At 44.7% G+C, this 19,767-nt stretch overlaps 1 protein-coding gene across 2 annotated transcripts in view; it reads left to right on the top strand.

Moving 5' to 3' along the window:
• The first annotated feature begins 486 nt into the window (after window positions 1–486).
• The window catches only part of VSTM4 (V-set and transmembrane domain containing 4), a 101,979-nt gene continuing 82,698 nt past the window's right edge, over window positions 487–19,767 (top strand). Inside the window, exons 1-2 of one of the 2 annotated variants that reach the window (XM_081268834.1) lie at window positions 487–646; window positions 8,704–9,102. In XM_081268834.1, coding sequence (XP_081124960.1) covers window positions 592–646; window positions 8,704–9,102 — 454 coding nt within the window. In that variant the 5' untranslated portion in view covers window positions 487–591. Of the gene's footprint in view, window positions 647–710; window positions 1,003–8,703; window positions 9,103–19,767 lie in introns of those variants that run through there. The other variant, XM_081268833.1, reaches the window with a different exon arrangement.

The raw sequence follows: 19,767 nt of genomic DNA, 5'->3' as shown, positions 1-19,767 counted from the left end.
TTAACAGTTTCCACATTTTCTGGATTTGCCTGTGTGAACCCTTTAATTTTCCAGGAGTCCGAAACCGGGTCCCGGATCTCCAACTTTAGGCAGCAGAAGAGGGCTGGTTTCTCCTTCCTACTCTGCTCTGGGGCTTATAAAGGTCCCTGTGGCAGGGTTGCAGGAGATCCTCCAACAGCCAGTGAGCCTCAGGTCAGGGGTTTGGTAGATGTACGCCAGCCCCCAACCTCCCCACCGGCGTCCCCTTAGGAATCACAGTGTCCTTGGGGGCAAGAGACCAACAAGCCCTTTGCAGCTCTGTGTTTTCCGAGTCAGAGCAACCACCTGTCAGCACCTCAGTTGTCTCATCTGAGAAATGGACCTAGCAAAAGGAGACACCCACGGGTCACTGGACGAGCGGAACGCGAGGCCTCTCCACTGGCCCATCGCAGGGCCAAGGGACCCAGAAGCCCTGGCCCCAGAGGTGGCAGGCGGCCCGAGGGGCGGGCCGGGACCAGGGCCGGGGGCGGGCGCGGGGCGGGCTGGTGGCGGCCAGGCCTGGCGGCGGCGGCGGCGCTCTCCCGCGTCACAGCGCCGGGCGGCGGCGGGGAGATGCGGCTCCTGGCGCTGGTGGCGGCGTTGCTGCTGGCGCGGGCTCCGGCCCCGGGTAAGCGCAGTGGGACGGGCGGGGAGCCGGGAGCCAGCGCTGGGGGGGGGGGGGGGGGTTGCGGCCTGGCGGGGAGGCCCTGTCGCCTCGGGTCCCCGCTCGGCGCCCGCCGGCAGTGGGACCGGGACTGCGCTGTCACTGTCGCCGGTGCGCTCGCTCTGATGGGCTCGCCAGTGCGGCGGGGCTCTCCGGCGCCTTCCTAACTTTCCGCCGAAGCCCTCCAGGGAACGCGGTTCCTTCCCGGACCTGAGCCCAGGGCTCCAGTACAAAAATGCTCTCAGGACACCCCGATGCCCTTCCAAGTGACAGGCCTCGGAGGGGAGGACTGGAGCAGGATCCGCAACCCCTAGATCGTGGTTTGTTTCCTTTTATTCCACAACGGACAGGACCCACAACTGTTGGCAGGCTCCTCTGGTCAGCAACTTTGCTTAACTTTCTGCGCAGAGCAAAGTGGCTGGAAGTTGAAGTCCCAAGCTAGCTGCTGGATCTGCCCCAGCCGGAGGATTTGGGGGCTGCAGACTTGTCACGGGCCTTTTGAGGTGACCAGGACTGTTAGATAGGATAATCTGGGCTGGAGGAAGCCTGACCCTTTCTCACAAGAATCCGGATTTGGGCAGCCTTTCTGCCCACACTACTGGCTTGCATTTTTTTATTTTTAATGGCTCCAACTTGTAAATTGCTGAAGAATTTTCTTTTCTTTCTCTGGCTGTCTGCTTCCCTGCTGTAAGGACCATGCTGGCTAGAATTATAGTAATAATAATTATATCAATGGTTCACTTTTTCTGGGTGCCTATCAGGTGCCAGGTATTTCAAAGTAATAATGACAAGCTCAAATATTTATAGATCCAAGTAACTCAGTTCATCTGGCCGGTAACCTAAGAGAGGTGCTATCATTGTCCCCATTTTGTAGATTAGGAAGCAGAGGCATGGGTTCATGAAGTGACTTAAGTTCATAGACTAGTAAGCAGCAGAGTCAGGATTTGAACCCAGGAAACCTGGCTGTAGACTCTGTGCTCACCACAGCTAAGCTGGGTGCCACTATTTTATAAATGAGGGACTGCTGCTCAGAGTTCAGTAATTTTTCACAGCTTCCCAGTGCTGGAGCTGGTGCTTGAACTAGTCAAGTGCACACTTGAGTCTGAGGTGGAGGGACTTAGATGCCAGAGGAAGGAAATCTATCCATTGTCCCCAGCATGTCCTGCTACTAGTGCAGTGAACCTGAAATCCTGGCCATGGGAAATGCTTCTTTCATGGTAGTCACTGTCTTGATGGAGAATGACAGGAAGTTTGTCTGGGTTCATCAGACTAGGCTGTCTCTCATGGCCTGCATGGAGTAGCCAGCAGCCAGGAGATGCACACAGGCATCCAGGCCCTTCCTCCCTGTGTTCTATGACCACCCAGGTGCTGTTAGAGGGTAACTGATATTTACTGTTAGGGGGCAAGCACATTATCATGTTTCCAGAAGTCCTCAGGAACCTGGAAAGTTGGAATTTGGGATTCTTTAGAGTCTCTCCTGACTGTGCTCCTTCTTGGATGGCACTCACCCCACATACCGGCTCTAAGTTCTTCATCCAGGATTCTTCATCACCATTGGCAAGGGAAAGCCTGGCAGAGCAGCTTACTACAGGAGTCCAGGCTCTAATCCCTGTTTTGGGGTGGAGTGGGACCTCAGTTCTACCTTTCATTTCGTAGAAAAGAAAACCAACTGGCAAAATATTAAGAGCCAAGCCTTAGTCCAGAGTGGTGGTAATGAGTTGTCTTTGAAGCCAGGTTTCCTATGTTCAGATTCTAACTTTGCCATGTGCTTTGTGAACTTGAACAGGCTGCTGAGCCTTTCTGTGCCTCAGTCCTCTTGTCTGTAAAATGAGGATTAGCAGAGTATGAGGATAAATTGGGAAAATACATATAAAGTGTTTAGAACTCTTCTTGGCATAGAGTTCACATTAGCCGATGTTAAGCCTCTATCATTGAGCAAGGTCTTGGATAAGAGCTGATTTTAGGTGAGGGGCTTAATGTGAACGAATCACCCAGGGGCTAAGTCTGGTAGCACTTCTGCTTAGTGGTTAGTAAACACAGGCTCCTGTTGCTGTGGATTTTTAAGTAATGCCATATATTTCTTTCAGAGTTTCATTGTCATGAATTTGAACTATCTTTCCTTTAATCACTGAGAAGCTCTTTGCTGCTGATTGAGTAATTCCTTTTAAACTTAGAGGCTTCTGGGGGCCAGAGCCACCACCACCTTCCTGGCCAGATCAGAACTGAGGGACCCAGCTGTGCCCACCCCTGTGTCCTGGGGGAGCCTGGTGCCTTGTTTTTGACAGAGGACCTTCATTGCCTGCATCTGGGAGTTCTTGTGCCCCAGTCCTCAGCTGCTTCATGAGAAGTAGGTTGTGTACTGATTGGCTGCATGGATGACTTTTTATTTATTTTTTTTTTATTTTTATTTTTTTATTGATTATTTATCGCATTACATAGTTCATGATATATCATCTTTTTTTTAGGCTAGTTTTCATGACATTAGTGAATGAAAATAGTGGGGTTAGACCCCTTAACTCTTATACCCAGGGAAACTTCATGTACAAACATAGCCAGTTATCTAATGAATGGGATCCAGAGCAAAATAAAAAAAAATTGGGCCCTTAATTAAAAATTATTAGAATTTCAAGAAATGAACAGTAGAGGTGAAAGCCAGGGGAGGAACCCTTCCAAGCACAGGGCACTGTGTGCCTGCAGATCATGTGCCGTGAAGCCCTCCCTGCTCAAGATCAGTGTGGGTCACTTTCTATCGCTCCCCCCTCCCCGCGCTCAGAGCATGTAAGCCACCATCTGCAGTTTAAAGCGTTTTCCTCATTGGAACCCTAGGCTTACCCTGAAAGACATCATCTTTCCATTTTCTAGATGAAGAAACTGAGGCTCCAAGAGCCTCCTATCTAGAGGAGCTAGATCTCCAGTCTATTTGGGCACCGGCCTCCGGCTGTGCTCTCAGTCCCTCTAAGCCACCAGTTGTGTTTCTTTGTTTCTCCCTAGAAAGCTGGGAAGGCCTGGGACCACGCACATCCCCATCTCTGCTCCATCAGTACTATCCCCTTCCTCTTTCATGCACTTTTATTTGTAGCCTATGACACTGTAGTTACATTTTTTCCTGTCTTTTTCCAGAGTAACAGTTGCCCGATACCCTGGCCTTTTAGCTCCATGAAGTCAGGAATGCCATCTTCTTATTCGCACAGTGAATAACCTGGAGGAGGCAGGAATTCTGAGTGTGGAGGTGCTATGTGGGGGCCTACCTCTACCTCAATTCCTCAAGGAAGAGTCACAAAGCAAAAAGTTAAATTCCTTTTCCAGCTTGTGTGACTTAAACAATTCTCCTTTTAGTTTAGGAGAGGGAGGATCTGCCCAGACCAGCTGTGTTATCCTACCTAGAGGAGGAGGGGTGAGTGACACCCACCCTGTCCTGTCCTGTGGCTGGCTTAGCCCAGTTGTGCCCAGCCTGTCCCTTAGGTGTCAATGCTCTGTCATTCAGGCTGACATCCATAAGGAAAAGGCCTGGGCTTCCAGGGCACTGAGCTCTCTCTAACCTACCTCTGGACGCTGGTGTGCCCTGTTTCTCATTGTCCTCCTCCCGGTGTCACGTGGTGCCTGCTGACCACAGTAGGAAAGAAGCTGCCCAACTCTTTCTCCTAGTACTGACATAAATGTCCTTCTGTGCTCCTCCTGCACCCTCTCTCATCTCCTCTCAGCTCTTGGGCTCCATGCATGTAAGCTGGGTCCCCACATTTGTAGCCACTTCTAGTGCTTGGGGAGGGTGTTGGCTTTGCTGAGAAAGCTCACTGGAAGCACAGGAGCCCCACTACCGGAGAGTGCATGACCTCCAACAAAGCTTTCCGGTGGGGCATGGTGTTCAGCTCCATTTCAATCACCTCCTTGTGCTGACCGTGGGTGTGAGTATCAGTGGAGGGCTAAGGTGAGCCTAGAACTGCCAGTTCCCAGACTGGGTGGCTTAAACAATGGGAATTTATTTTCTCACAGTTCCGGAGGCTGAGTTCAAGATACTGGCAGAGTTGCTTTCTCCCAAGGCTTATAGATGGCATCTTCTTCCTGTGTCCTCTCGTGGTCTTCCCTCTGTCCTAATCTCCTTTTATGAGGACACCAGCCATGTTGGATTAGGGCCCACCCTAATGACCTCATTTTAATTGAATGACTTCTTTGAAGGCCCTACTCCAAATACAGCCACATTCTGAGGGGCTGGGGATTAAGACTTCAACATGTGCATTTTGTGGCTGTACACAACTCAAACCATAGCAAGGTTTTTTGCACGTCTGTGGGAGAAACAGATGTTTGGGTCATTAGTAAGAGAAAATGGGGGCAAAATGAAGGCAGGGAGGTGTGATGATAAAGAGAAAAAAAAGGGTTCATCTCGGGAAGCCAGCTCCGTCCATTCCTTTTGTGGGAGCTGCTGATCCGGGCCTGAGGCACAGAAGTGGAAGGGTTACTAGTTTGCTTCCAAGATGGAATCTGGCCTCCCATGGGGACTGGAGCACTTGGCACGTTCTCCTGGTTTCAGTCACTATAAATAATCCCTTCTTCATGCAGCATTAACAGGAGGAGCCCGGGCCGTGGGGTCCACAGCACCATCATCCCCCCCATATTGTTTCCATTTCCTGCTTCCCAGCTCTCCCGGGCTCCAGTGGGGGGATCTGGGGGTGGGGCAGGCTGGACTTGGATTCTGGAAGCCAGCTGCCGCATCTCTGAGCTCTCCCTCCTCCTGCCCAGCCCCCTGCGCCTGTTGGGGTGGGGTCAGCCTGGGGTCCCAGCTGCTTCCTTGCTCATCAGGGAGCCCCGCCACAGGCCTCTGTGTGCTTCAGACAGGGCCTCAGCAGTTGGGTGGAAACACAGTCGGTCTAATCTAACATGGCTTGTGGGCAAGATGCCCGCCAGGTGGGTGAGAGGCAAGGAAGAAGTGGGCCAATTCCTCTTCTACTGCCCTTCATGAGTGACTCTGGACAATAGTGGGATTGTTACTGCAAAAGCCAGGCACCTGCTCACAGGATACTCTAGAATCCAAGAATTATAATTTAATCATATCCATAAGATGCCTTTTGTCATGTAAAATAACATTTGCATGTTCCCCAGAAATTGAGGCAGGACATCTTGACTACCTGTCAATCTGTATTTCCCAAGTATCTGCCTGGGCTGGCCTTGTTCATCCTCACTGTAAACACTGAGGGCCTCAAACCTGTTCACAATGTGCTTAGAGTTCAGCTGAGCAATGGTGTTTTTTTCTTAAGTTCACTTCTATCTATTTTTTTTAAAGATAACCAAAGACTGCCATGGTGTAGTGTGTTCTTATCTCAATCCCCTTGTGAATGTTACTTTACTTGACAAAAGGCACTCTATGGACATTCTTAAGTTAAGATTTCTGAATTATGCTGGAGAGTTCTTAGGAGTAATGCCTGGCTTCTATGAGAAATGAAATGAAAGAAAATGGATGCTCAAGTCATAACTCTTGAGGTGTTCAGTCTACTAATATCAGTAGTGGAAACCATGGAAGAGGATGAGTGCTATGGATTGACTATGGTATATCCCCTCTAAAACTTAGGTTGAAATTAAATTTCCATTATGAGATCTTAAAAGCTGGGACCATATACTAGTCAGCTTTTGGTCATTGTTACCAAAATACCTGACAAAAACAAGGTAGAAGAGAAAAGTTTATTTGGGTTCATGCTTTCAGAGGTTCAGTCTATGATGGGCTGGCTCCATTTCTCTGGGCCCAACATGAGGCAGAACATCATGGCACCCGGGCATGGTAGAGAGAAGTAGCTGGGAAGGAGAGCGGGTGGGGGAGAGAGGGGAGGGGAGAGAAAAGCCTGGGACAAAACATTATCTGCAAGGGCACACCCCCAGTGATCTACTTCCTTTAGCCACACCCTACCAGCCTACAGTTACCACCAGTGGTCCATTCAAATTATCAATCCATCAAATGGATGCATCCATTGATTAAGTTATAGTTCTCATGATCTAATCATTTCACTTTTGAACATTCCTGCATCGTCTATTGCTTGAACTTATTGTGGTGGGGGTATCTCATATCCAAACGGTAATGAACCTTCAAGAAATGATGAGGCTCCGTTTTCACAAATGAGTTAACGGGTTAATAAGTAATCACAAGGTTGATATTGTGCTGTAAAAGTCAGTTGGACCAGGTCTCAAACACCCTTGTCTCTGCCATGTCATGCCTGTGTCACCTCAGGATGCTGCCAGCAAGATGCCATAACCAGATGTGGCTCCTCAACTTTGAACCAGAGCCAAATTAAGCCACTTTTCTTTATAACTTCCTAGTCTGTGTTATTATTAGAAACTGGACAAAGACCAATGACATATCGATGGTTTTTTACAATGAAGAATATTTTTTATGTGACAAGCCTCACCTGACCCCATTACCGCTTCAACTTTGTTCATCCACAGTCTCTGACAGATGTTCAGATTGTGATCTCTTTCTTTTTCTTCCTTCTTGTTTATCTGTAACACTGACCAGGTGACAAAGCTTTTGTTGACTCTTTGATCTGGGGCTCAAGTTCCTTCATGTGACCAGAGGGAGACATTGGGGGTCTGACAATTGTGGGTTTGGATCACCCTGGGGATACCTGCTTGTTGGTTGCAAAGGCAGCAGTGGTGTTTAATGGAGTTGCACCTGTGAAGTGTAGGAACAGGGACACAGGACCTGGTGAGAGGACAGCACTGATTGTATAGAAAGAGGTTCCAGCATTCTGGGCAAAGCATCTTTTTTCATGGGTTCTGTCTGCCAGTTTCTTATTTTGTTTTCTGTTGCTATAACAAAGTACCTGGGGCTTGGTAATTTATAAATAAGAGAAATTTATTTGGCTCATGTTTCTGGAAGCTGAGAAGTCCATGAGCATAACACTGGCATCTGCTCAGTGTCTGGTAGAGGCCTTCTTGCTGCACCTTCACATGGTTGGGGGCATCGCATGAAAAGGCAGAGCCAGCATGCCAGGTCTCTCTCTTTTTATAAAGTCACTGACACCCTCGCGGAGCCCTACTCTCATGACCTCATCTAATTCTAATCACTCCCAAGGCCCACCTCCAAATACCATTAAGCTATGATTTGGGGAATTGTTTTGACGCATGAACCTGGTGAGACACATTTAAACCATAATATGGGGAGACTCCCCCTGGGGGCTCCGGGACAGCATCGCCTCTCTGCACAGCCACCCTACACTAAGAACAGTGGGTCTTTAGAAAAGTGAGCAACACTCCGTCTCTCTGCGACCTGCTGAGTGGTTGTTGGGTGGGCATCAGGGTGTCTCCATTAAAGGTCAGCTCAGGGAAGAATGTGAGTGGGAGAAGCAGTCTGGTCCTAATGAAGAAACCCAAACAGAAAAAGGTTGATGGGGAGTGGAGTTCTGAAGCCTCTTTCGGGGTGTTGGGCGAGTCCTTCAACTCTTCCTGTTCCTGAGGCTTGTTCTCTGTTCTTGCATGTCAACTGAGAGCTCTGAGGTTTTCCATTAGTGGTACTAGTGCAGCATCCTGCTTGACCATTACTGAGCCTGTTCCCTGGTTAGCGTTGCAATAGCTCAGATGGAGAAAGAGGGAATAAAGGCAGGCTCAGCCTTGTGGCGACAGACCGTCAGAGGAGGTGGCTCGTCCCTGACCCTGGGCAGATCTGACCCTGTCCAGAGACCTGGGGGAGGCCGACAGGGGAGATGGGATGTGTGCTGAACATTTTTAAGGGGTTGCAAACTTCCAAATTTTTTGTGTGACAACAAATTTACAATTTTTGAAACATGTTCAGCCAGGTGGATGGTGTTTGGCATCCCATGTGAATGGGATTGTCCATAGATGAGCACGTGGTAAGCCACCGAGGCTCTCTTCAGAAGAACCCCTCCTCCGACCATCAGGAAGGTGGGGAGTGAACATGGAAGGTACAGGGGCCGCCTGTCTCCCTGGTCATGCTGAGCACTCAGCTCCACTGTGGACTGGCCACATGAGGACAGACTGTAGCCTTTAATCATCATTTTCTCTTTTTCCCCTTTTCTCTGCAGAGGTCTGTGGGGCTCTCAATGTCACCGTGTCCCCAGGGCCTGTGGTTGACTACCTGGAGGGGGAAAATGCCACCCTCCACTGCCATGTCTCCCAGAAGAGGCGGAAGGACAGCTTGTTGGCCGTGCGCTGGTTCTTTGCACGTTCGAACTCCCAGGAGGCCTTGATGGTCAAGATGACCAAGCTCCGAGTGGTGCAGTACTACGGGAACTTCAGTCGCAGCGCCAACAGGCAGAGGCTGCGCCTGCTTGAGGAGAGGCAGGGGACGCTCTACAGGCTCTCAGTGTTGACCCTTCGGCCAGCAGATCAAGGGCATTATGTCTGCAAAGTCCAGGAAATCAGCAAGCACAGGAATAAATGGACAGCCTGGTCCAATGGCTCCTCAGCAACAGAAATGAGAGGTGAGGGCACATCTGGTCTCTCTGTGGAGAGGTAGGGTGCGGAGGCCTGGGAGGAGGCCAGGTCAGTGGTCAGTTCTGTCACAGTGCAGAGGACAACAGTTCAGCTCTGCTAGAACACACCTTGTCTGTCTGTGGGCCACAGCCACGTGGGTTGAACCATGGGGACGGGGGCAGCTTTATTTGGACATTTGGGCTGATGCGGGGTGTAGACATGGAAATGGGGACAGAAAGGAACAAGTGTCTGCCCCTAGGCCATTTAACCTGTTCTTTGGGTAAAACCTTTTTCATGTCTAAAACACTGGAGTAGATGTGCTCTCTCAAAGGTAAACAAAGCCAATCAGAACATATAAAAAGGTTCATTACCTTCAAGTAAGTGTGATCATCTAGCTGTGATTTAATGTGAATCTACTCTCAGTGAACAAAGTGAAACTTACAAAAAGCAATGGAAAGAGGATGGGGTCTTTGGTCCACGTGGGGCCCATCAGAGTTTGCTAAGTTGCTTCTGGAAGTTAGGCTCCTACCTTCCCACAGAGGCTGGGAGACAGGTTCTGTCATCAGGTGAAGGCTGGAACAAATAGTAAGTTCTTTTGCCAGCCTTGATTATTCTCAGGCAGGCACCCTGTGGAGAGTGGGTCATTCGAGGCATGCACCCTGAACTGTCAGAAATTTTGTGTTTGTTCAAGTTTTTATAGGCCTAGCTGAGAGAGGGTTCGGAGGAGCTCGACTGGAGTTTGGTTAAGAAATGAGCCTTTACCGGTGCCAGCCTCTAACTTAGATCTATGCAGTCTTGATTACTTTGGCTAGAGTGCTGGATACCCTGCAGGTGCCATGTGTCTGTAGGTCCTGATGTGAATTGCCAGGCCTAACAATAGGGCAGACTGGTGGCTCTGAGGAGTTGCCCAGCGGGACTGAACCAAGGTCAGACAACAGCTTGCTGTGAGATTCATCAGGAAGTGGGTGAAGGATCAGAGGCGGCCCTCCCTTCTTGGGGACAGATAGGAAGTGCTTGCGATAGTTTTGGAGCATTTTGGCTACCAAGTACTAAATTGAAGGTCAGCATTTTTGATTACCGGTATTCTGTTTAAGAAGATACCTCTTGCAATTTTAACAAAACTTTCTATTGTGCACTCAACTTATGTCTTTGATTGCTTTGAACTTGAATTTAGCTTGCAGAAGATCAGAGTAAAGCTGGTGGTCTCCAGCAAAAACAAGAATAATCTAATTTTATGATGTATATGTAATAAATATTAAAGGCCTTAGTGATATTGTTTTGATAGCTTTTTGTTAAGGAATAAAACTCAGCTATGAAGGTGGTTTTAATATTCTGTATGAATATGAAACATATTGAAGCAAAATTATTTATATGAGTGGTCTTTAAAGCATGTCTTTGTAATGTTTGTTAACACAGAATGATATAATAATTGAAATGCTGTGCACTTTTTTCTCCCTAAACAAATTAATTCAAGAAAACAAATGACTATTAGTATAAAAATGTATCTTGGCACAGAAAACAAAAGCTACATTAAAAAAAATATATCGGGGCTGAAGAGGGAACCCACACTGACTATCTCTTGGCTCTGAAACATAGATTGTGTGTGTGTGTGTGTGTGTGTGTGTGTGTGTGTTGCTTGTCTTTACGTCCCAGTATATTCTGGAGTCATGCACTAAATCTCTTGGCAGTAATAAAGCTCTGCCAATTAGAACATATAAAAAGGTTTACTACTTTTAGATAAGTATAATCATCTAGTTTGTTATTTAATGTGAATTAGTGAGTGAAACGGGGTTTCTTCTAGAACATTTATTTGGAAACTTGCTTCAAAAACCTGAGGTAGTTTGTAAGGCTTCACTGGAAATAAAGGATCTTTCCCCCTCCATCTCCTTCCCCTCCCTCTTTTTCCTCATCCTCCCTTTTCTCTTCCCTCCTATCTCCCCTTCCCTCACTCTCTGTCTTTTTTCTCCTTCCTCTTTCCTCTCTATCTTTCCTCTTTCTCTCTCACTGCCCTTCAGGTTCTTTTGACCTCTCACCTGGAAGTGGTTCTAACTTCACAGTGAGCTGCCTCCTGCTCGGCCTGCCTCAGCCTCTGCCTCAGCCTCTGGGGACGGCCACAGTTCATTGATGGGAAGAATGGAAACTTGATCAATGATCATCACCTACCCCATGCTCCACCGCAGCTCTGAGGGATTATGCCCAGGGGGTTAGGAAAGGTAACCCTAGGTAAAAGGCCTGAAACCAGTCCGGCTGGTTCTGTTTGGAACATAATCTGCCTGGGCTGGAGGAAGCTTGCGGAACCTTGGCTGGCTGCTTGTCTTTTCTGGGCAAGACTGGGGCCAGCTTGCTGCTCCAGCCTCCCAGGGTGCCTTTCCTGGTGCCCTTTGCCTGGCTTATCCCTAGGGATCTTGTTTTCCTACATCTCCACTTTAGTTGTTACATGGAAAACAAAAACATAAGCCAACGGCAAAATGCTAGTTCTGTGGGTAAACACATTTGGGTTGTCATGTTAAACAGGACTGCCTAGAGGTGTTGGAGGGCCTTCCCACCTGCTCCACCCAGGCTCCAGAGTCTTTTCTACCATTCGTTCTTTTCCCCTCCTTTCTACCAGGTTCTCAAGCCATCTGTGGGAGAGGGGAATGCTTCTTGGGGTTTTCCTCGTAACACTATCCCACTGTTGGCCCTTCACTGTGAACTTGATCATGTGCTCCTTCCTGCAATGTCCTTAATGTAGGGTAAAATGGCCTTTCACTGTAAACTCCCAGAAAGAAAGACCAGTGCCGGTCTCTTCTCATCTGGCTGTTGCAAGCCTCTCTTCCAGCAGATGGAGGGTCTTGACTCATGCCAAAATATTTAAGGAATGGTTCTTGGCACAAAGTAACTGCTATAGGAGTATTGGCTCTTTTTATTTGTCCTGATTTCCACATATTTGTTGTTTTCTACTGCAAAAATAATGTAGTTCAGTTTCAGAGAATATGGAAAAACACTAAAAGTGTTTAAAGAAGAAAATAAAAAAGGACTTACCATATCTTCATCCACCATGCTAATATTTCAATGTCAATCCTTCTAGTATTTGGTACAAATAAAAATATGAAACCTCACTTCAGTCTTAGTATAAATACTGTTCTGTGCCTGGCTTTTTTGACTTTGGTAAATAATGTTCAAGTTTCCTTTGTTAGATATGCTTCCATAGTGTAATTTTTTTTTATTGGTTGTTCACAACATTACAAAGCTCTTGACATATCATATTTCATACATTAGATTGAAGTGGGTTATGAACCCCCAATTTTACCCCAAATGCAGATTGCAGAATCACATCGGTTACACATCCACAATTTTACATAATGCCCTATTAGTAATTGTTGTATTCTGCTACCTTTCCTATCCCCTACTATCCCCCCTCCCCTCCCCTCCCATCTTCTCTCTCTACCCCATCTACTGTAATTCATTTCTCTCCTTGTTTATTTTCCCATTCCCCTCACAACCTCTTATATGTAATTTTGTATAGCAATGAGGGTCTCCCTTCATTTCCATGCAATTTCCCTTTTCTCTCCCTTTCCCTCCCATCTCATGTCTCTGTTTAATGTTACTCTTTTCTTCCTGCTCTTCCTCCCTGCTCTGTTCATAGTTGCTCTCATTATATCAAAGAAGACATTTGGTATTTGTTTTTTAGGGATTGGCTAGCTTCACTAAGCATAATCTGCTCTAGTGCCATCCATTTCCCTACAAATTCTATGATTTTGTCATTTTTTATTGCTGCATAGAACTCCATTGTGTATAGATGCCACATTTTTTTTATCCATTCATCTATTGAAGGGCATCTGGGTTGGTTCCACAGTCTAGCTATTGTGAATTGTGCTGCTATGAACATCGATGTGGCAGTATCCCTGTAACATGCTCTTTTAAGGTCTTCAGGGAATAGTCCGAGAAGGGCAATAGCAGGGTCAAATGGTGGTTCCATTCCCAGCTTTCCCAGGAATCTCCAAACTGCTTTCCAAATTGGCCGCACCAATTTGCAGTCCCACCAGCAATGTACAAGTGTACCCTTTTCTCCACATCCTCGCCAGCACTTGCTGTTGTTTGACTTCATAGTGGCTGCCAATCTTACTGGAGTTGTTACCGCTGTTGACCGGTGACGAGTCCTTGCTTCCCCGATGTTGAAGAATAACACCAAAGAAGCACGCCGAGGCAAGGTCAGAGTAGAAATTAGAAGTTTATTAAAGGACAGCAGAAAAGACTTCTCCCAGAGGAAGAAGGGAACCCAAGAGGTGGAATCCAGTTGGTGGGCAAATGTGTTCCCCTTTTTATAGGTTTGGTGATGAAATGTAGGTTGGAGAGCCCGAGGGGTGGGACACAGGTGGACCAAAACGGCAGGGAGGACTTTTGGGATGGGCTTATCACTCCTCTTGGATGGGCTATTTCCAAATCTGTTGGGGGCTGTTCATTAACACTTCTTTGAGGTGGACTTTGGCCTAGGGCCTTTTCGGGACTTCGTCAACATTCCATGAATTGTCCTGTGTTTTCCCTGAGTCATTCCCAGCATGGCCTTCATTTTAGATTTCACTCGGTATTAGACCTGATTTACCTAACTACACTGACTACCTAACTTTAAATCTGGCTTCAGAGTGAGATGGTATCTTAGGGTCGTTTTGATTTGCATTTCTCTGACTGCTAGCGATGGTGAGCATTTTTTCATGTACTTGTTGATTGATTGTATGTCCTCCTCTGAGAAGTGTCTGTTCAGGTCCTTGGCCCATTTGTTGATTGGGTTATTTGTTATCTTATTGTCTAATTTTTTGAGTTCTTTGTATACTCTGGATATTAGGGCTCCATCTGAAGTGTGAGGAGTAAAGATTTGTTCCCAGGATGTAGGCTCCCTATTTACCTCTCTTATTGTTTCTCTTGCTCAGAAAAAACTTTTTAGTTTAAGTAAGTCCCATTTGTTGATTCTTGTTATTAACTCTTGTGCTATGGGTGTCCTATTAAGGAATTTGGAGCCCGACCCCACAATATGTAGATCGGAGCCAACTTTTTCTTCTATCAGACGCAGAGTCTCTGATTTGATATCAAGCTCCTTGATCCATTTTGAGTTAACTTTTGTGCATGGCGAGAGAAAGGGATTCAGTTTCACTTTGTTGCATATGGATTTCCAGTTTTCCCAACACCATTTGTTGAAGATGCTATCCTTCCTCCATTGCATGCTTTTAGCCCCTTTATCAAATATAAGATAGTTGTAACTTTGTGGATTATTCTCTGTGTCCTCTATTCTATACCATTGGTCCACCCGCCTGTTTTGGTACCAGTACCATGCTGTTTTTGTCACTATTGCTCTGTAATATAGTTTGAAATCTGGTATCGCTATACCGCCTGATTCACACTTCCTGCTTAGAATTACTTTTGCTATTCTGGGTCTTTTATTTTTCCATATGAATTTCATGATTGCTTTATCTATTTCTACAAGAAATGCTGTTGGGATTTTGATTGGCATTGCATTAAACCTATAGAGAACTTTTGGTAATATCGCCATTTTGATAATGTTAGTTCTGCCTATCCATGAACAGGGTATATTTTTCCATCTTCTAAGATCTTCTTCTACTTCTCTCTTTAGGGTTCTGTAGTTTTCATTGTATAAATCTTTCACCTCTTTTGTTAGGTTGATTCCCAAGTATTTTATTTTTTTTGAGGATATTGTGAATGGAGTGTTTTTCCTGATTTCCGTTTCAGAAGTTTTGTCGCTGATATACAGAAATGCCTTTGATTTATGCGTGTTGATTTTATATCCTGCCACTTTACTGAATTCATTTATTAGTTCTAGTAGTTTCTTTGTAGACCCTTTTGGGTCTTCTAGGTATAGAATCATGTCATCTGCAAATAGTGATAATTTAAGTTCTTCTTTTCCTGTTTTTATGCCTTTAATTTCTTTCGTCTATCTAATTGCTCTGGCCAGTGTTTCGAGAACTATATTGAATAGAAGTGGTGATAGAGGGCATCCCTGTCTTGTTCCAGATTTTAGAGGGAATGCCTTTAACTTTTGTCCATTCAGAATGATGCTAGCCTGAGGCTTAGCATAGATAGCTTTTACAATGTCAAGGTAAGTTCCTGTTATCCCTAGTTTTTCTAATGTTTTGAACATAAAGGGATGCTGTACTTTGTCGAATTCTTTCTCTGCGTCTATCGAGATGATCATATGGTTCTTATCTTTAAGTCTATTGATGTGGTGAATAACATTTATTGATTTCCGTATATTGAACCATCCTTGTATCCCAGGGATGAATCCTACTTGATCATGGTGCACAATTTTTTTGATGTGTTTTTGTATTCGATTCGCCAGAATTTTATTGAGGATTTTTGCATCTAGGTTCATTAGAGATATTGGTCTGTAGTTTTCTTTCTTTGAGGTGTCTTTGTCTGGTTTCGGAATCAGGGTGATGTTGGCCTCATAGAATGAATTTGGAAGAGCTCCCTCTTTTTCTATTTCCTGAAATAACTTGAAAAGTATTGGTATTAATTCTTCTTTAAAGGTTTTGTAAATCTCCGCTGTATACCCATCCGGTCCTGGGCTTTTCTTGGTTGGTAGTCTTTTGATGGCTTCTTCTATTTCATCCATTGATATTGGTCTGTTCACATTGTGTGTATCCTCCTGACTCAGTCTGGGCAAATCATATGACTTAAGAAATTTATCGATGTCTTCACTATCTTCTATTTTATTGGAATATAGGTTTTCAAAATAATTTCTAATTGTCTTCTGTATTTCTGTAGCATCTGTTGTGATATTGCCTTTTTCATCCCGTATGTTAATAATTTGAGTTCTCTCTCTTCTTCTCTTCGTTAGCATGGCTAAAGGTCTGTCGATCTTATTTATTTTTTCGAAGAACCAACTTTTAGTTTTGTTAATTTCTTCAATAGTTTCTTTTGTTTCAATTTCATTGATTTCCGCTCTGATTTTAATTATTTCTTGCCTTCTGCTACATTTGCTGTTGTTTTGCTCTTCCTTTTCTAGGGCTTTGAGATGAAGTGTGAGCTCATTTATTTGTTGGTTTTTTCTTCTTTTGAGGAATGACCACCAGGCGATGAATTTTCCTCTTAAAACTGCTTTCATTGTGTCCCATAGATTCCGATATGTTGTGTCTGTATTTTCATTTATCTCTAAGAATTTTTTGATTTCCTCCTTTATGTCTTCTGTAACCCATTGATCATTCAGTAACATATTGTTCATTTTCCATGTGATGTAGGATTTTTCCTTCCTTCTTTTATCATTGATTTCCAGTTTCATTCCATTATGATCAGATAAAATGCAAGGTATTATCTCCACCCCTTTATATTTACTGAGGGTTGCCCTATGGCATAATATATGGTCTATTTTTGAGAAGGATCCATGTGCTTCTGAGAAAAAAGTATATCCATTTGATGATGGTTGATATATTCTATATATGTCAGTTAAATCTAGGTTATTGATTGTGATATTGCGTTCTATAGTTTCTTTATTCAACTTTTGTTTGGAGGATCTGTCCAATGGTGAGAGAGGTGTGTTGAAGTCACCCATAATTATTGTGTTGTGGTCTATTTGATTCTTGAACTTGAGGAGAATTTGTTTTATGAATGTCGCAGCACCATTATTTGGTGCATAAATATTGACAATTGTTATGTCTTGTTCGTGAATGGTTCCTTTTAACAGTATATAATGACCTTCTTTATCCCTTTGATTAACTTAGTCTTGAAGTCGATTTTATTCGATATGAGGATGGCCACCCCTGCTTGCTTACGAGGACCGTGTGCGTGGTATATTTTTTTCCCATCCTTTCACCTTCAGCCTGTGTATGTCTTTTCCAATCAGATGTGTCTCCTGGAGGCAGCATATTGTTGGATTTGTTTTTTTAATCCATGATACCAGCCTATGTCGCTTTATTGGAGAGTTTAAGCCATTAACATTCAGAGTTACTATTGATATATGGATTGTACTTCCATCCATGTTTGATTATTTATCCTTTTTTAAAAAAATTTAGTTTGTTTCTCCATGATTATCTTTCCCCTCGCCCTCTGTCTTTACCGAGGCACTTCCTAATGATGGTTTTGGTTATTGTTTTTCATTTCTTCCTCGTGTAATGTTTTGCTCAAAATGCTTTGCAATGCTGGTTTTCTGGCTGCAAATTCTTTTAACTTTTGTTTATCATGAAAGATTTTTTTTAAAGAGAGAGTGAGAGAGGAGAGAGAGTGAGAGAGAGAGAGAGAATTTTTTTTTTAATATTTATTTTTTAGTTCTCGGCGGACACAACATCTTTGTTGGTATGTGGTGCTGAGGATCGAACCCGGACCGCACGCATGCGAGGCGAGCGCGCTACCGCTTGAGCCACATCCCCAGCCCATGAAAGATTTTTATTTCGTTTTCATACCTGAAGCTTAATTTTGCTGGATACAGAATTCTTGGTTGGCATCCATTGTCTTTCAGTGTTTGAAATACATTGTTCCATGACCTTCTTGCTTTCAGTGTCTGTGATGAAAAATCTGTTGTTAACCTTATTGGTTTACCCCTGAATGTAATCTGTCTCCTTTCTCTTGTAGCTTTTAATATTTTCTCTTTGTTCTGTATATTGGATATCTTCATAACAATGTGTCTTGGCGTTGGTCTACTGTGATTTTGTGTGCTTGGTGTCCTGTATGCATCTTCAATTTGTATATCTGTTTCCTTTTTTATTTCTGGAAAGTTTTCTGTAATTATTTCATTCAGCAGGTTACTCATTCCCTTGGTTTGAATCTCTGTACCTTCTTCTATCCTGATGACTCGTAAGTTTGATTTTTTTATGTTATCCCATAACTCTTGGATGTTTTTCTTGTGATTTTTTACCAGCCTTTCTGAGATGGCTAGACTGTTTTCACGATGATATATTTTGTCTTCATTATCTGACATTCTGGCTTCTACTTGCTCCACTCTGTTAGTGATACTCTCAATTGAGTTTTTAATTTGGTTTATCGTTTCCTTCATTTCTAGAATTATTGTTTGATTATTTTTTATAATCTCTATCTCCTGATAAAGATGCTTAACTTCTTCTTTTATCTGTTTATGTAATTCATTCTCAATGTGTTCTTTCGCTGCTTGAATTTGCTGTCTTGTATCCTCTTTAAGATTCCATTCCATCTGTCTAAGGTGTTCCTTGAGTTCTTTATATGACCATTTTTCTGATGACTCTAGGTCCTCCTGAATATTTAGGCTGTTCTGTATTGTTTGTACTCCTTTTCTTCCTTGCTTTTTGAAGCTGCTCATGTTACTTCTTGTTCTGTTTGACTGATGAGGTACTGTTTACTCCTATAAATTTATTAGATGCTTGCAGGAAAGGTATTAGAAGGGAAGGGAAGAAGTCACTAAAGAGAATGAGAGTAAGCAGGTAGAATTCAAGGAAGGGGGGATAAGACAATTGAAAAGAAATGAAAAGACAAAAGAAGAAAAAAATAGGAAATAAAAAAAGAAAAAAAATTTTTTTGAAAAATAATAAAAAAATTAAAATTAAAATTAGAAGAAAAAAAATTTTTTAAAAATTGTAAAAAAATAAAAAAACAACAAGAAATAAAAATGAAAATGAAAGAAAAACTCAAATCAAAAGAAAGAGAAAAGAAAAAAAGAAAAAAAAACTAATAAATGCAGTCTTAGAGTTTGATTAACTTCTCTTCCAGTAGGTGGTGCTGTGTCCACTAGGCCACGTTTCTCCAGTCAATACGCGGGAACCAATCACTGTGCAGCAGCTCCTCCCAGACTGGGCGAGTCTCCAATCCTGAGTGCCTAGGGCTTCCTCTTGTGTCTAGTCATTTCCCACTTTTCCTCTAGCCAGGCCCCTCTCACGGGTGCCGCTCACCACAATACTGGCTACACGCCAGGTCTGCTGCTCCCGGGAGCCCTGTTTTCATGAACGACTGGGCACACTCTTCCAGTTTGCCATTCCCTCAGACCTTAAGTTTGTAGAGCTTGGGGCTGAGAATCCTCAGCGAATTTTACTTGCCCTCCGGTAGCCACACCCCCGGTAGCTGGTGCAAGAGACCTCAGCTGTCAGCACTGGTGGGAGCGGTAGTTCCACGCCGTGGGTCCCGCGCCACCTCTGATTCCCTCGGTCTGGCTATCGTGCTCATGGGAGAGCTGGGAGGGGCCCTTACGGGAGAGCTGGGAGAGGCCCTTAAGGTTTCCCCGATGTGTGGAGAGGGAAGGCTAGGGAATTACACACCTGTAGCCGCAGGTTTCAATGAGGTTATCTCCTCCGCCGCAGTCTGATGACGTCAGTTCTCTGCCATGGTGGTATCTCTTGCAAATGGCGACAGTTCGTTTCCCTTTGCCGGGCGACCAATGCAACGGGTGGGTCCTTACTGTCTCTCCCAAGCCCCATTTCAAACCTGTGGCCACTACCTATGAAGGCTCGGTAGGCATTTACCTCCGTAGGATGAGAAGGGCTGACCAGTTGTTTCAGCCGGATGGATTAGTGCTGAGTCACAGCTGTTTGTCTGCGGGAAGCAGGCGAACGGGAGCTTGAATTCAGCTGATCCGGGCTCAGTGTGTGTTCTGAGAGGCCCAGACTGTTCGCCCCAGATCCACGTCAGCTCAGCATTGCCTAGTGATCCTGAGCAAACAGATTTAGGTTGTTTACGACTCCCTATGCCTGCACAGCTGAAGAGGTCAGAGACTTGATCTCTCTGCA

Source organism: Spermophilus citellus (assembly GCF_964194105.1).
Source record: "Spermophilus citellus genome assembly, chromosome: 15".
NCBI lineage: Eukaryota > Metazoa > Chordata > Mammalia > Rodentia > Sciuridae > Spermophilus > Spermophilus citellus.
The sequence above is the reverse complement of the archived record's forward strand: the minus strand, read 5'-3'. Positions and strand labels throughout refer to the sequence as shown.